This window comes from Vipera ursinii (genome assembly GCF_947247035.1).
Source record: "Vipera ursinii genome assembly, chromosome: 1".
NCBI lineage: Eukaryota > Metazoa > Chordata > Lepidosauria > Squamata > Viperidae > Vipera > Vipera ursinii.
In genome coordinates, this window is record NC_139512.1 from 256822657 (window position 1) to 256840253 (window position 17597).

Genomic DNA, 17597 nt, shown 5'->3' on the forward strand with positions numbered 1-17597 from the left:
CCTGGCTTAAGCAACATTTTGCTTTTATGTATAGAACAGTTCTTCCAGGCAAGTAACACAACTTAAACTATCTTATAAATTAAGTATTAATTCTTAGGTAAAAAGCCCAACTGCAAGTGGCTATATCACGACAGAATGTTTTACAAATAGCGATAGCACTTAGACTTATATACCTCCTTCACAGTGCTTTGCAGCTCTCTCTAACCGGTTTATAGAGTCAGCATATTGCCCCCCCCCCAACAATCCGGGTCCTCATTTTCCCAACCTTGGAAGGATGGTAGGTCAGCCTTGAGCTGGTCAGGATCGAACTGCTGGCAGTCAGCACAATTAGTCTGCAATACTGCATTCTAACCACTGCACCACCATGGCTCTTATATAGATATTAAATTTTAATATTCTCCACAAATGAAAACTGTAGCTAGAGCTGATTCAAACTAACAACCTTTAGTTAATGTACACCTTGCCAAAAACTGTTAAATATCAAAAATGTGCATTCTCTAGATCATAATGATACAGATATTAGGTTGGATAAACAATGCATTTTTTTTCTCATACAGAAGGTGATTTCTGTTCAGAGAAGAGCTGCTTAGTTCCACACATTGATTTGTGGAAGAGTTTGTACAATTGTAAGTGTGAGCTTAAGGAACTCCTGCTGAAACAGGTTTTTGTACAAATTCTTGTACAAGTCTTGAACTATGGAACCAGGCTGTCAGATTTACACTCTTATCTTACATTTATAAAGCCACCCGTGTAAAGAGTATTCTGAGACATGTATATAGGCCCCAGACATCCACTGGGCCAAAGTGATCCCAGTAGTGGTGGAAGCACTTGGGGCTTAAGCTAAGAGATCGGCTCCTAAGCTGAGAGATCGGCTCCAAGAGATCCCAGGAACAGCAACAGCGCACTCTCTTTTGAAGAGTGCAGTGCTAGGATCACATCAGTCAGCTTAAGCTGGAAGTCTGAGTTGTTAAATTCACTAGCAGAATCCCAATCTTATCTATATAAACTAGTAGCAAATCATCAGGAATGCATCAAATTTGAAGCATATTCCTTTAAAAATTAGCATAATGCAGCAGTTTACTTATCACATGGAAGATATGTAACCTGATGCATTGCCTCAGAGTCATCATATGCTGTTATTGATTGCTCTAAGGCAGGGGTGTCAAGCTTGCAACGTCACATGACGTGTTGCAACGTATCGTGACTTTTTCCATTACCAGCAATGGGGTGGGCACAGTTTTGGCAAAACACATCCAGCTTGTGGGCCGGGAGTTTGACAGCCCTGCTGTAAGGAATGCATTCTCCAGTCCACAGAGGTTATCAAACAAACACAAAAGCCTTGCTATTTTCAAGTTTAGATTACATCATAATGTTAATTTAGAATGATTATAAGAATTCTAAGCCTCCTTTAATACCTAACATAGCAGAGGGAAAATTCCATATTTTCAAGGACTTGGGCTGTAAAGCCTTCCAGTTTTAGGGAATTAATTTCAGTTCTAGTAAATTGCATCATAAGGAACATTTTTGAGTAGACAAAACGTGTCATTCATTATCGTGGGGGGAAAAAGATACACCTTATAGTATGAAATAACATATTATAAATTAAAGTATCATTAACTAATAAATGAAGCTTCTAGTCTGAAAAATAAGATAGAGAACTTTTCACAAATGAACTTAGAGAAATGTAGAGAAAAATATTTAATATGATATAACTTAGCTATGTTCAATATTAATTTTAAATAATATAATTTAAAGAAGATAATCAATTTAAGTGAAGCATTAACTAGATTTTAATATGCTGCAAAGAATTCTCTGTAGTCATTCTGTGTGTAAATCCGAGCACATTAATGTTTCATAGTCTGACAATTTAATGATCTGATACTTTAGGGGGAAAAATGCTATTAAAACTTTTATTAGAACCTTACAAATAGATATAATATTACCAACATTATACGTAATATTGTAGCTCTTTCTACTTTCTGTCACTTAGATATGCAATATTAAGTAAGATGTTTACTTGCATATATGTTTGTTTTAATTTTTCCTCCTAGGATTCCAAAGAACTGTTGCTATTGCAGATTCTAACTACAATTGGTTTTATGGTCCAGAAAGCCAGTTGGTTTTCCTAGATAAATTTGTGATGCGCAATGGCAGTGGAAACTGGTTGGCTGATCAAATTCGAAGGAACAGAGTACTTGAGGGCCCAGGGACACCTTCCAAAGGACAGCGTTGGTGCACACTTCACACAGAGTTTCTCTGGTATGAAATAAGTAAATCTGTAATCAGTGGGCTACGTTAGGGGTGGACAAGAGAAGGCAGGCACAGAAGTGAGTTTAGATATGTTTGCAGAAAGGTATTGAATTTGTACCATTCTTTCTCAGCTGCACATTCCCAAGAAAACACCAGGTTAAATAAGTACTTTTACTAAAAAAAAATCAATACATATTCTGTGCGTGTATTCTGTGCATGAATCTAGAAGAGTCAGCAACAGCATGGGTGACAGTTGTATATAGCCTGAAATAGTGTAGAACAGGAACTGAATTGGCTTTGGCGAACTAAGCTATATATATAAAAGGTCAAGGCAGTTGTCTTGCTAGAAGATAGCCCAACTGCTCCAGTGTGGCATTAATTTTGATTCATCATTTGATTATGGAAAGTGGGCAAAGGTCAAATGGACTTTTTATGCAGTAGATGAGATAGAACTTTCTTAATATGTGCCATGAAATAGTATTCTCTAGCAGAGGTGAGATTTGGCAAACTATTGTTCCAGAAAGTTTGTGGAAAACAGATGAGTCGTCTTGGAGGTAGATGAGTAGGGAAGGAAGTGAGCAGCCTTACAAAATGAAATGAGTCTTACAGAAACAGTTAGTTACTTTTAGAGGCATCCAGACTCTTGAAACAAAATGGGTTAGTAATAACATTCAAAGGCATTGTCCCAATGTTCCTAAGAGAAAGGGATGTAATAATCCAGCTATAACTTGTTGGAGATAGGCTTGGCATAGAAACAAGTTAGGTAAAGTAATACAACACTTGACATTTGCTTTAACATGGTACTACTGAGCATTGTGGAAGAAACATAGATAGTTTCAAGTATGTTTTGCACTGTTGGAGATACCTGGACTTACCTTTAGGTTTGTTGACTTTTTATACTCAGCAGTGTTGGAGTTTTGGAGAACCAAGGGGGTTGTTGGTTAGCACAGGTTATGTACTCTTCCATTTTGCTTGCTTTGCATATGCTGGATGGTTCCTGTGAATGGATCCTGTGAATGGATGCTGCTTGCAAATGATTAATGCCTCGTTGGTAGATTACTTATTTGGGCAATAATGTGTTAACTGTATTTTAATCTGTGTTGGTTGGTTCTTGCTTGGTGGTGTTGATAGTTGCTTGACAGTATTGCTCGGCAGTGATGTTTTTCTCTTGTAATTGTTGAAATATAGTTTGGCTTTTGGCTGTCGTTATTTGGTTGATAAGGAGTCATTCTAGGTCAGGGGTCAGCAACCTGAAACAGTGAAAGAGCCACTCGGAACCGGTTCCCTCACAAAAGGAAAAACGGAGCCGCAAAAAAATGTGTGCGCATGTGCGTACATGCGCGCATGCGCAGAACAGGGTTTGACTGAAGAGTGGAGCCAAGGCGAGATATGCACCTACCCTGCATTTTTGAATTGATTGGTTGAACTTTTTTAGTCCCACTTTTTTTTTGGACTGCACATGGCAGAGGACTGGGAGCCGCAGGAGACAGCTGAAAGAGCCGCATGTGGCTCCAGAGCCGCGGGTTGCAGACCTGTGTTCTAGGTCTTGGTTGATTGCTGTGTGATTTGTAGAAAGTGGTTGTAGGCTGGGCTGATGTGCTTATGATTTTGATAGAATTAATTCGGTACATCTCTTGATCACTGTCTAGTCAGAGTACTAGGCTTCTAAGAACTCTCTTACATCTTTAAAATCTCTTTTGTGAGAATATTTCACTATTTTCCTGTTGAGATTAGTGAGGTCATATTGAGTCTTTTTACAGCTAGTCAATGTTCAAGGATATCCCTTGCTAATCTTTTGTCTGTTTTGGTCTATGCATGCGGTGATGCTTGCATTTTATTTTGTAGATTACTCCTGTTTTGTCTTCCTTTGGTACTGCGGCCTTGGATTTGCTTAGAATGCTTTGTAGGGACTTTGTTTATTTGCCTACTTCAGAAATTTCAAATAGCTACAACAACATAATCCAAAGTGCCTTTCATGTAGGGAGCATTATTCTTTTCATGAGCTGTGATGCTTGTGCTGTTATTTAGCAGTGCAGCAAGTTACAGAAAGTAGAAATCATAACGTTTTTTTACTGGATGCACCTGCTGTTTGGAATATCCATTCTGTTCTTTCAAGAAGTCCTTCAGTGAGGGCTGGCAAGTATCCTTTACTTAGCAACCAGACAAGTCCCTGTGACTAAAAATTGTCCAAGTGAGATTGAAGAGCATTCCAAACAATTGAGGATCACAGATAAATATTTCAATATCTATCATAAAGTAAAAAAACATAAAGGTTCCTGCTTTGCTGTTAAATAGATAAAACTGAAAAATCCCTTTCAATCAATGTGGGTTGTTTTAATAGCTTTTTAATTATTATTTCAGAGTGTGACAATTAAAAAATAAGTCCAATTATATTCATCAGGTCTTACTGCTGAGCAGGTATTTTAGAGTAGACGTTTTAGTATGCAATCCTCTTGCAAACATACTTAAAAGTAAGTCCACCTAAGCTCAGAAGAAGCTTATTTGAAAGCAAATATGAATATGACTGAAGTATTAGCTATTTTAATATGGAGATTTGCCATGTGTCCACTTAAGCCTTGATTTAAGCAAGCCCCGATTAGTTAAGAGGATTGGTGGCGGGTTTAAAGGACTTATTATGTTCTATTTGCGTGCCACCTGGGCATCTTTTCAGCCCAACATTTTGCATATTTAGTCAGCAGGTTTTTTCACTGCATATATTCAGGCTGAAGTGTGTGTGTGTGTGTGTGTGTGTGTGTGTGTATTTCATTGCTAGTAGGGCTTTTTTAAACTGATGAATATTTGTTTTAGTACATCTTGATACTTTTTCAACTAATTTCCCACCTGAGTGTTCTTGTGAAATTTAAGCTAATTCTCCATTATACTTTATATCTGGCCCAATTCAACCCAATGCAGGGTCTCTAAGTATGTGGGGATTCCCATTATTTCCATCCATTATTGGATAAGGGAAAGCTGCTTGATACAATATACCAATCCTGAAAATGTGCAGAATTTTTTTTCTTGCCAAAGAAATATAATTTTGTTAAATGCAAAACCTGCTGTTCTGCTTAACTTCCCCTTTGTCTGCAGAGCCTTCTTCCCTCTGGATAAGCCTTTTCTATTTCAGATATAAAGATTTTATACTAGGAAGGGCAGAAGGATTGCTAATGGACAAGTTCAAACATTATTTAATCCAGACAGATATTTGAAAGGGCAGTGCCTGGAATGGAGCAGTTTTTTCCCTAAATAAGTTTGCATTCTGAGTTCTTCAAATTCAGCCTACCTTTTATCAGATGTATTTTTTCCAGAAATTCTAAACTGAGTTAAAGCACAAATTCCTAAAATGCAAGCTATTATATTGTATATATATAAAGCAGTAAGCAAAAAATTACATAGTCTTCTTCATTAAAGACTATTGCAGAGTGGAATATTGTTCCATATTAACACTGCCAAATGACTTCATATTTTTACATTGTAAAAAATGGAATACTGTAGTAATGTGGTTTTTTTTCATGTTTTTATTTTTTCTATCGTATCTTGAAATGCACTGAGTCATGATGACTTGTAAATGGAATAAATCAACAGCTCATTCTCTTTATGTTTTTGAAAGGTATGATTCAAGTCTGGGATTTGTCCCTCCACCAGATTATGGTATTCCCAAACTTCATTATTTCGAAGACTGGGGAGTTGTAACCTATGGAAGTGCTCTGCCAGCCGAAATCAACAGCCCCTTCCTCTCCTTCAAATCAGGAAAGCTGGGGGGACGTGCAATCTATGATATTGTTCACCAGAACAAGTACAAAGAATGGATCAAAGGTTGGAGGAACTTCAATGCTGGGCATGAGCATCCAGATCAGAACTCGTTTACGTTTGCCCCCAATGGTGTACCTTTCATAACAGAAGCTCTGTATGGACCAAAATACACCTTTTTAAATAATGTCATTATGTTTTCTCCAGCTGTATCAAAAAGCTGTTTTTATCCATGGGAAGGCCAAGTTACTGAAGACTGCTCATCAAAGTGGTTAAAATATAAACACGATCTGGCTGCAGATTGCCAAGGGAGAGTAATTGCTGCTATAGAAAAAAATGAGATCATCTTTATTAGAGGAGAAGGAGTGGGTGCATACCACCCTAAACTAAAGTTGAAAAGCGTACAAAGAAACCTGTTACTTCTTCATCCCCAGCTTCTCTTGCTAGTGGACCAAATCTATCTTCAAGAAGATAGTCCTGCCAAAATAGCAACTAGCTTCTTCCACAATGTTGATGTGCCATTTGAAGACACTGTTATTGACAATGTCCATGGAGCCTTCATTCGGCAACAAGACGGGATCTACAAGATGTACTGGATGGATGATACTGGATATAGTCAAAAAGCTATCATTGCCTCAAGAATGTATCCCAGAGGCTACCCTTACAATGGGACAAACTACGTGAATGTTACTACTCATCTGCGTAGCCCAGTCACTAGAGTGGTACACCTCTTCATTGGACCTTCTATAGACGTCCAGAGTTTCAGCGTCCATGGGAATTCTCAGCAGCTGGATATTTTTGTAACCACCAGTGAGCATGCTTATGCCATCTATCTGTGGACCGATGAGAATAAAAGCCACTCTGTCTTTGCACAAGTGATTGCAGACCATCAGAAAGTTGTGTTTGAGCGAGCTTCTGCAATTAGGAACTCCCCAGTTTCAGGAGTAAAAGACAGTATTGAGATAGTAGAGAGAAACCTTCAGCACTTCAAGCCTGTGTTCCAGCAGTTAGAGAAGCAGATCCTTTCACGTGTGCGGAACACGGATAGCTTCAGAAAGACAGCTGAACGCCTACTCCGGTTTTCAGATAAAAGACAGACAGAAGAAGTCATTGACAGGATATTTGCAATTTCTCAGCAGCAACAAGGCAGGGCAAAAAAGAACAAAAAGGTGGCTAAAGGGTACAAATTTGTGGATGCTGGCCCGGACATATTTGCACAAATTGAAGTCAATGAAAGAAAAATTCGGCAAAAAGCACAAAGCTTGGCCCAAAAAGAATTGCCTGTGGATGAAGAAGAAGAAATGAAAGATCTTCTGGATTTTGTAGATATTACCTATGCGAAAGAGAGAAACAGTGTGCCAATCAAAGTTCAACCTGGTCTGTCCCAAATATTTTCCACTGCTCGAAGCAGAGCTCCTTTGGCGTCAGCATCTTACACACGTCTTTTCCTCATTCTGAATATTGTCATTTTCTTTGTTATGCTAGCAATGCAACTCACCTGGTTCCAGAAAGCCAAGAGCTTACATGGGCAAAGATGCCTTTATGCCATCTTGTTAATTGACAGCTGTATATTACTGTGGCTATATTCTTCTTGTTCCCAGTCACAATGCTAGGGGCGGGGGGGGGGGAAGACTGTGAATGCTATTTGACCATTCTATGGTTAGATATGTTTATGCAAAGGTGCAGAATATATTTTCTGAATACATTCCAAGAAATAGCTATGGAATAATTGTTCTCTTTTAATCAGAGAAGATGAAATTAATGGGCATTGAGACTTTTGACACATTCCTCAGATTACCACCTGCATACGGGTCAAGTCTGTTCTATAAATGAATGTCGTGCTTTTATTCTGAATTCAATATGTGCATTTAATTTTCTTCAAAAGCAATTTTCCTTGCCACTGAGTTGATTTACTGTATTATTTCTCGAACATATGCAACTGGGATGGTTTAATCAAAATCTACTGGTTGTTATCATATGGATAATCCTCAGATAATAGTCTTCAGTGGTATATATTCCTTCTCACTGTTTTGCCTGTTTTAAAATACTGATGCTATTACAATTGGCATTTCCTTTTAAGTGTAGATACCCTTTCTTCTCAGTTAGCCTTGAGACTATTTGTTTTGCTTCCACCCTAGTTAATAACTCTGAGAATCCTCTTTCAAATGTGACCTGTCATGGGATGGAAAAAACATCTGGGCTAAGAGGTGTATCTAACTTTAAATGAACCTTTGAAAGCTTCCATAGGTATTCTCTTTCCATTCAGCCTCTTTTCCCATTAATCTAAGAAAACAATTATGGCTAAATCATAGCATATTATCATTGTTTGAGTCCAGGATCCAAGTTGTATGGGCATACATTATGTAAAGTACAATGTATCCATAATCTAATGTCAAAGACAGAAATGGTATTTTTATGAAACATTCAAACAGATCAGGTCCTCATAATTTGCTATAACTCATCAAATACTCAGTGATCAATGTATATCAATGTGTCAAGCAGTTTACTTGAGAAATTATGCAGAATATAAAATTGTTAAGTTTCTAGAAAGTAGAAGACCACTGAGGATGGAAGAACATACATCTGATAGTCATCGATAATGGTATATTAGAAGGTTGCATTCAATGCATAAGAAGATGTTATTTGTTGCAGTGTTTCTCTATAAAAAATGCAGCCTTTTCTTGGGAACACATTGGAAGTAGTTGATAAGTGAAGCCTTTGACCCTGCTAGATTTGAGTATCAGGCCCCTAGGTACTAGAAATTGTTCAGACAAGGAATACTTCTAACAACCAAAAACTTTGTTTTAAAGAAAATAGTATTTGTCCCAAATGTCTTTTGCTAAATAAATAATTTCAGTTATGCATATACTGTACTTGGTTATTGGTTTTTACTGTTCAGTAAAGAAGATACAAATTCCTCTTTCTTTACATATGAACCTCACAGAATTTGTTGCTCAGGGGTAACTTTACAGCCTTAATATTTGTTAAATGTCTCATGGGTATGTAAAGGTATTTGGGCACATTCCCAATAACAAAAAGCAAAATCAAGCTCCAAGAACCAACAATGACACATGGAATTATTTTTAAGTTGTTTCTTTTCACCTATAGACAGAATCTTGCCTGACTAAACTCTGAACTGTTTGGGGGGGGGCATCTTAACCCTCTTCCTACCTACCAAACTTCCCAAGCTCTGCTGCCTCTTTGCCCTTTGAGAAGCAGCCCACCCCCACTTGGACTGCAGACTACATTCCACCCCAGTTAATGAATTATATCATTCTATCAACCCATTCCAATCTGTCCCTTCTATAACCTAGCAGTTGTGATATAATAGCTTTAGAATTAGTGGCTGATTTCAGATGATACATACATATAATAATAAATATGAAAGTTAGAGAAAGTAGCTCATAAATGAGTATATGTGGGGGTCGTTTCCTGCAGAAATTGATACAGTATGTGAAATTGCACCTAAAATAGAAATTAGAAATGCAATTTAAATACAGATTTTCATGCACGTTAAAAAAAATCCAAACTTATACGAAAATAAGACAAAACAGACTTGATTTTTTTAAAAAGAGAAAACCATTGCACAATAGGTGGCTTCATCTCCAACCCTACTTTTAAGAAATGCCTACTTCACACAATACAGGTAATGGTGGTTGGAGGTGGGACAGGATATTTGGCATCTAGTGGACTCACACATTGCATTGCCGGTTTTGCATTTAAAATTAAGCCTGAGGAAATGAAAACATAAACATTCCTTCCATTGGTCCTATAAAATGCAAATGCCAAACAGCCCACTCATCCCTTGTTTGGACTTACAATATGCTTGCTGGTTAAAATTAAATTCAAAACAGGACAGATTCCCCAGATCATTAGTAGCAAAGAAAAAAAAAATCCTGTTCCATCTGCCTAAAAGAGATTTTTTTCTTTAAAGTAATGAAGGTCAGTCAAAGTTTAAGGATTCCAGTGTGGTATACTCTCTGAATATTAGATGTTCCACTGTCTTTAAAGAACAAATTAATTTGTTGGGCTACAGACTTCAAAACTGCAGCTGTGTTTGGGTAACATTTATCTACATATTGGTGCAGAAAGTTTATTCCAAGTCGGGTTGTCTTCCTTTTTTAAAATGGCTAAAGTTTTTACAAATTTTCAGAATTGTTCTTCTATCTGAACAGAACCTGAAGGATATTTCTTCCTGAAATGTGCATATGTAAGGTTTTCTGCCCTTCACATATATTATGTAAGAGACTACAATGTAAGTTGAATAAACCACATCTTGAAATTTAATATTCACAACAAAAAATATCACCTGTATTTTTCTGTTCCTTTCCAAATTTTTAAAATTCCATTGTTGGCTCATCACATTTTTTTCCACTGCTATTATAATAATAAATCTTTACTGATTAACCATTAGGATATATCAGAATATTAGATTTGTTTTTTCTTCTCTTCAGTCTTGTCTGATTCTTGGAGACTGCCTGGACAAGTCGCTGCAGTTTTCTTGGCAAGGTTTTTCAGAAGTGGTTTGCCATTGTCTCCTTCCTAGAGCTGAAAGAGAGAGATGGGGGGGGGGAATGTCCAAAGCCATCCAGTTGACTTTGCAGCTATGGCAGGATTAGAACTCATGGTCTCCTGATATTTAGCTTGATGCCTTAACTACCACACTAATTCAAAGGATTTTAAAGATTAATATATAATTAAGACCAGTTGTCTTTCTTTTGGTATTGATACATAAAAAATTGGAAAAAGTCGTGGAACTTTACTTTTGTATGTGATAACTGCAGCAAGATTATACTATGTACGAAGATGGACAGTTTCAGGGAGGAATGGTTGATGAAATTGACAGAACTTGCTGAGATGGTCAAATTGACCGGAAAAAACCCCCCACAGTTATCTTATGTTTACTGCTGACTGGAAAACCCTTATGGTCTTTTTTGTAAAACAGGAAAAAAAACATATGCTTTACGGTTTTATACAGTATCAGAAAGATTATTTTGCAACCAGACAATATTTGGTAAATTTATAGTAGTAGTTACTGCTGTAAAGAAGATCAGAAACCACTTCCTTGTATCTTTTTTCTTTCTTTTTTTTCTTTCTTACACTTTGAACGCTCTCTTTAATTCCTTTTTCTTTTTTTCCCCTTCTCAGTTTATATTAGTTTGTATTAGTGTGTACATGTGCTTGTGACTCAAAGGAGCCACCTCGTGGAATATAAATGCAAAATACTGAGCACTGAAATATTAAATGTTGTAGTTTGCTTTTTAAAAAATAACTTTTATATGCAGAAGAATCTTCTTCCAATCATGTTAATCAAGAAAAATCAGAATTTAGCTTTTTTTCTTAACAACAACTATCACACATTTTAGAACAGGACAAGATCTTCAATTTTAAGATCTGGTGACATCTGGAATTTTGAAAACTGAAAACTTTTGCGGGCACTTTTGCAAAATGGCCGCTGGAGATTTATCCATTTTCGAAATGACTACCATCAGGGACATAAGATTCTCAATTTGTGTTTTGCAGGAGCTTACCTGCCATTCTTTATGGTCTCCATCCTGCAGGTTACTCTTTTCTACCCCTGCTTATCTTTGTCTTGTTCTGGATTGGAGGAGAGGGGAGATTTCCAAACAGACACCCATCACTTTTATCTTCTAAGAAAACTCATGGGGCCTATTTGAAACCCCAACCCATTGGAAATGAAGATGATGTTGCAGGCTGCTGTTTTGTTCTGTAGCACACCAGCTTGTCCTATATCTCTATGATGACTGTGGGGGCCCATTGGTTAGATTGCAATATCAAAGGCTAACTTACTGCTCCCTGCCATCAGTTCGATTCCAACCAGCTCAAGGTTGACTCAGCCTTCTATCCTTCTGAGGTTGGTAAAATGAGAACCCAGCTTGTTGGGGCTTGCTGACTCTCTAAACCGCTTAGAGAGGGCTGTAAAGCACTATGAAGCGGTATACTGTATAAATCTAAGTGCTAGTGCTAAGTGCTATTTCTAGCTTTAGCTCTATATCTGTAGTTACCTTATATACTTGCATATTAGTCCATCCTTCAAAATATTTGTATGTTTTAATCTTCACGATTTATCTGTGGATAATCCACAGGTGATTTATTTTTCATGGTATTTTAATGAAAGAGTTCAACAAACAGCTTATCTATTGACGGGCTTATTTGCAAATATGTAAGAGATATACAAATAGTTTTAAAAAGTATTTCTGTATATATTCGCAGATATATAAATCAGTGGATCAGCCAAACTCAATTTTGGGGTGCATTTTGGCACCTAAAATTTTCAGCTTATTCATGAATGTATATGGTATATCCCTTTATCTTAAAAGCCAGGGGTGGCTGGGAGTGTAGCGAATGTCATAGGAAGCATCTGGAGACACATGGTCACTCCCAAGCAAGGAAAACAGATGATTGTAAAAAGAACTCATGCTATACTAAGTAACATAGTCCCTTAAGAAGTCTCCTAAGGGACAAATAACTGGTATAGCTTATTACACAATATTCTGCTCAAGTACAGAAGTTCTTCATTCCTTCTTGTATGGAGTAATGATTAATATTTTGTATGTGCATCCATAGAAAATTGAGATATGTCAAAATGATACATCATTTATTTCTACAGTGATATAAGGCATTCTGGCATGCGAGGCAGGTGGCCTTTCCATCACAATCAATGTTGTGTTGATAAGATGGCTGCCCTATTTTCAATGTCAGTAAACCCCACTATCTTTTTTTTAAATCAAGTTTTATTTGTTTTTCAGTTAAAATCTACATATTTAGAAAGCATCAAAGTTTTCAGTACATAATTCAGGTTACTTTATCAAAACATCCTTCTCAATTTCCCTTAACATTTCATACCACCAGTTTAAACTGATAAATTTCTAGAAATAGCATGGGTCAGTTGAAAAATATGTCAGTTCAATTTCATTGAGATATATCTATGTCCTGTTATTAAAGTTTACCTAATTTTAATTTTAATTATATTATTCAAATTAAGACTTTAACATCCCAAATAATATTCACAACCCAAATTTCCCTTATTTCATTACAGCAAAAACTATAGCATCTAACATAGTTGATGCTACACAGTTGATGCTACACAGTGGCTGAGTAGCTATGTTCTACCTAATAAAACATTGTCTGTTTCACATCCTAATATATCACACGTCACTGACAGGACCACAGCCTATGTTTATCAATCTACAACTATTTATACAGAACCAGATTCTGTTTTAAATTTTAGCTAATTCTTAATTCTTAAATAGAATAATCAAAAGTCTTTTAACATCAAACGTGGGATCTATAAACCAAATTTCCATTATGTCAGTGCACAAATTATGTCTAAAATAAGCCTAATAGATACACAAACACATTCTAGTTCTATCTCATAAACATTTTCTATTTTATATCCTGATAGGTCACTGATTACTAAAAGGATAACCTTTAATGGTTCTCTAAGAACTCATTTTTTAAATCTAACTCTGGCTTCTTTTTTTTTTGCCAATCAGGTTTCCAGACCAAGGCCTTTGAATTGCCATATAGGTCTCCCTTCACTCCAATACATATTATTTGAATCGAAGGAGGCCATCTAGCCATCAGTGGTCCACAAAAACCAAACCATTTGTAATCAAAACTTTATATTCAGTTCTGTCTGAAGATGAACCCAGACGGAAGAGGAACCCCACTATCTTGTTAATAACAATGTGACCAATGTTCTTTAACTGTAGCTTATGATCTTTGGATGTCATTATTGATAAATGACATAAAACCATGCGAATTATCAAAATATCATGAAAAACAGACAATGGATAAACCAATTGTGAAAATTAAAATTAATTTCAAATTAATTATCCTGCTAGTTTATATTGGGATTGGTAGAACTGATTTAGCAGATGTTGACCACTTTTACAAAGTTGGGGTTCCAGAAACTGAATCTGTCCAATATCTGTCTCAGTCTGCACTCTTGATTACAGCCTCCCTCTTCCGCTGTTTAGTTCTTCCTGCAAATGAATGCTTACTTTTTTCATTTCACTTCCCATTTATTTAAATCAGTTCACAGTTTCTGAAAAATGACAGAGGAAGTTCATTTAGGCAGAACCAAAACTACTCATCTTGTTTTGCAGGGGGAGACTGAAATTCAAGTTCCCCATTGATCAATCATGATTTTTGGGTCACTCACACACACTTTTGCAACCCAGTCTACCTCACAGGGTTCTTGTAGGGGAAAAAATAAGATATGTCATAATGTTAGCAGCCTTGGGTTCTTGGAGGAACAGAAGGATGAAAAATTAGCAAGGAAAGAAACAAAATATGGTAAAAACTGTAAAATCCAAGATAAAACTGATAACCGGTGGAATTCATGGGGAGCATTTAAAATGGATGAAAACAACATTACAGCACTGGGACACAAGATCCATTTTTCTACAAGTGGTACAATGTCACATGTATAGCCTATAGGGGCAGAGCTTGCAGCATGACACTGTTTTTAGCATTTTGACTGCAACGGTGGGATAATGCAGATACACAACTTACAATCATTCATTCAGCAACTGTTGTATGTTACAATGGCTTTGAAAATAGTAATTTATGACTGGTCCTTGCACTTACAGCTATCACAGCATCCCCATATTACATGCTCAAAATTCAGCTGCTTGGCAACTGACGTGTATTTACATGTATTTGCAGTCCTTCAAGGTCATATGTTCAACATTTGTGACCTTCACAGCTGACTTCCAAAGGCAATAGGAGAAGCTGGATTTGCTTAATGACTGCATGATTCACTTAACAGTCATTAATTTAACAGTCATTCATTTAACAACAGTAGCAAAAGGGGTCATAAAATTTGATGCAATTCACCTAACAACTACTGTACCTTCCTTAGCAATGGAAATTCTGGTCCTATCTGTGGTTGTCAGTTGTGAACTACCTGTATGTACCTCTGGGTCTAACTTAAACTGAGTAATGGAAACAACAAGAAAGTTTAAGGAGGAAGTTTACTTTGTACTAAATTTAGATCATGCTGCAGTTTCAAGCCCCTTCATGGATTACTGCCTTGTCGTGGCGAAGGGGCTTGCGTAATTCAATGAAGCTATGAGCTATGCCGTGCAGGGCCACCCAAGACGGACAGGTCATAGCTGAGAGTTCTGACAAAACGTGATCCACTGGAGAAGGAAATGGCAACCCACTCCAGTATCTTTGCCATGAAAACCCTATGGACAGTACAAAAGGCAAAACGATATGATGCTGGAAGATGAGCCCCTCAGGTCGGAAGGCGTCCAATATGCTACTGGGGAAGAGCAGAGGGCTAGTACTAGTAGCGCCAGAAAGAATGAAGCGACTGGGCCAAAGCCGAAAGGACGCTCAGCTGTGGATGTGTCTGGTGGTGAAAGGAAAGTCCGATGCTGTAAAGATTTTTTCTCCATAGGAACCTGGAATGTAAGATCCATGAATCAAGGCAAGCTGGACGTGGTCAAACAAGAGATGACAAGACTGAACATCGACATCTTAGGTATCAGCGAACTAAAATGGACAGGAATGGGTGAATTTAATTCAGATGACCATCAGGTATACTACTGCGGACAAGAATCCCTCAGAAGAAATGGAGTAGCCTTCATAGTCAATAAAAGAGTAGGAAAAGCAATACTGGGATACAATCCTCAAAATGACAGAATGATCTCAGTTCGAATCCAAGGCAAACCATTCAATATCACAGTAGTCCAAGTCTATGCCCCAACCACCAGTGCTGAAGAGGATGAAATTGACCAGTTCTATGAAGCCCTACAGCACCTTATAGAACTAACACCAAAAAATGATGTCCTTATCATCATGGGGGATTGGAATGCTAAAGTAGGAAGCCAAAAGATAACTGGAATAACAGGCAAGTTTGGCCTTGGAGTACAAAATGAAGCAGGGCACAGGCTGATAGAATTTTGTCAAGAGAATACGATGGTCATAGCAAACACTCTTTTCCAACAACCCAAGAGACGGCTCTACACATGGACATCACCAGACGGTCAACACAGAAATCAGATTGACTATATGCTCTGCAGCCAAAGATGGAGAAGCTCTATACAGTCGGTAAAAACAAGACCAGGAGCTGACTGTGGCTCAGACCATGAGCTTCTCCTTGCAAAGTTTAGGCTTAAACTGAAGAAAGTAGGGAAAAGCACTAGGCCACTCAGGTATGAATTAAATCATATCCCTATTGAATATACAGTAGAGGTGACAAATAGATTTAAGGAATTAGATCTGATAGACAGAGTGCCTGAAGAACTATGGACAGAGGTTCGCGACATTGTACAACAGGTAGCAACCAAAACCATCCCAAAGAAAAAGAAATGCAAGAAAGCAAAATGGCTGTCTGAGGAAGCTTTGCAAATAGCTGAGGAAAGGAGGAAAGCGAAAGGCAAGGGAGAAAAACATAGATATGCCCAATTGAATGCAGAATTCCAGAGAATAGCTAGAAGAGATAAGAATGCCTTCTTAAATGAACAGTGCAAAGAAATAGAAGAAAACAATAGAATAGGGAGGACCAGAGATCTTTTCAAGAAAATTGGAGAGATGAAGGGAACATTCCATGCAAAAATGGGCATGATAAAGGACCAAAATGGCAGGGACCTAACAGAGGCAGAAGAGATTAAGAAGAGGTGGCAAAATTACACAGAAGAACTATACAAGAATGAGCTTAACGTCCCTGATAATCACAATGAGGTGGTCACTGACCTCGAGCCAGACATCCTAGAATGTGAAGTGAAGTGGACCTTAGAAAAGCTGAGCAACAACAAAGCTAGTGGAGGTGACAGTATTCCAGCTGAGCTATTCAAAATCTTAAAAGACAGTGCAGTAAAAGTGCTACACTCAATTTGCCAGCAAATTTGGAAAACTCAGCAGTGGCCACAGGATTGGAAAAGATCAGTTTACATTCCAATTCCAAAGAAAGGCAGTGCCAAAGAATGTTCAAACTATCGCACCATTGCACTCATTTCTCATGCTAGTAAAGTCATGCTTAAAATCCTACAAGCTAGACTTCAGCAGTATGTGGATCGAGAACTACCAGAAGTACAGGCAGGATTTCGAAGAGGCAGAGGAACTAGAGATCAAATTGCCAACATACGCTGGATCATGGAGAAAGCTAGGGAGTTCCAGAAAAACATCTACTTCTGCTTCATTGACTATGCTAAAGCCTTTGATTGTGTGGATCATAACAAACTGTGGCAAGTTCTTAAAGAGATGGGAGTACCAGACCATCTTATTTGTCTCTTGAGAAACCTATATGCGGGTCAAGAAGCAACAGTGAGAACTGGACACGGAACCACTGATTGGTTCAAAATTGGGAAAGGAGTCCGGCAAGGCTGTATACTGTCGCCCTGCCTATTTAACTTATATGCAGAGCACATCATGAGAAAGGCAGGGCTAGATGAATCAATAGTTGGAATTAAGATTGCTGGAAGAAATATCAACAACCTAAGATACGCAGATGATACCACTCTAATGGCAGAAAGTGAAGAAGAACTAAAGAGCCTCTTGTTGCGGGTGAAAAAGGAGAGTGCAAAAGTTGGGTTGAAACTTAACATTAAGAAAACCAAGATCAT

The 17597-nt window shown here is 37.6% G+C and overlaps 1 protein-coding gene across 1 annotated transcript; it reads left to right on the forward strand.

The window, feature by feature from the left end:
• The first annotated feature begins 1931 nt into the window (after window positions 1-1931).
• Window positions 1932-8860, forward strand: LOC310636061 (dermatan-sulfate epimerase-like). Its single transcript, XM_083355528.1, has 2 exons — window positions 1932-2259; window positions 5858-8860. Exons 1-2 carry the CDS (start codon window positions 2141-2143, stop codon window positions 7608-7610), a joined length of 1872 nt encoding a protein of 623 aa, XP_083211654.1. The 5' UTR covers window positions 1932-2140; the 3' UTR covers window positions 7611-8860.
• The last annotated feature ends 8737 nt before the right edge of the window (window positions 8861-17597 follow it).

Bases quoted from the DNA above. Each gene is read 5' to 3' on its own strand.
- LOC310636061 (XM_083355528.1), top strand. From the start codon at position 2,141: ATGCGCAATGGCAGTGGAAACTGGTTGGCTGATCAAATTCGAAGGAAC. The intron at 2,260-5,857 runs GTATGAAATAAG...TGTTTTTGAAAG, and splicing joins CTTCACACAGAGTTTCTCTG to GTATGATTCAAGTCTGGGAT.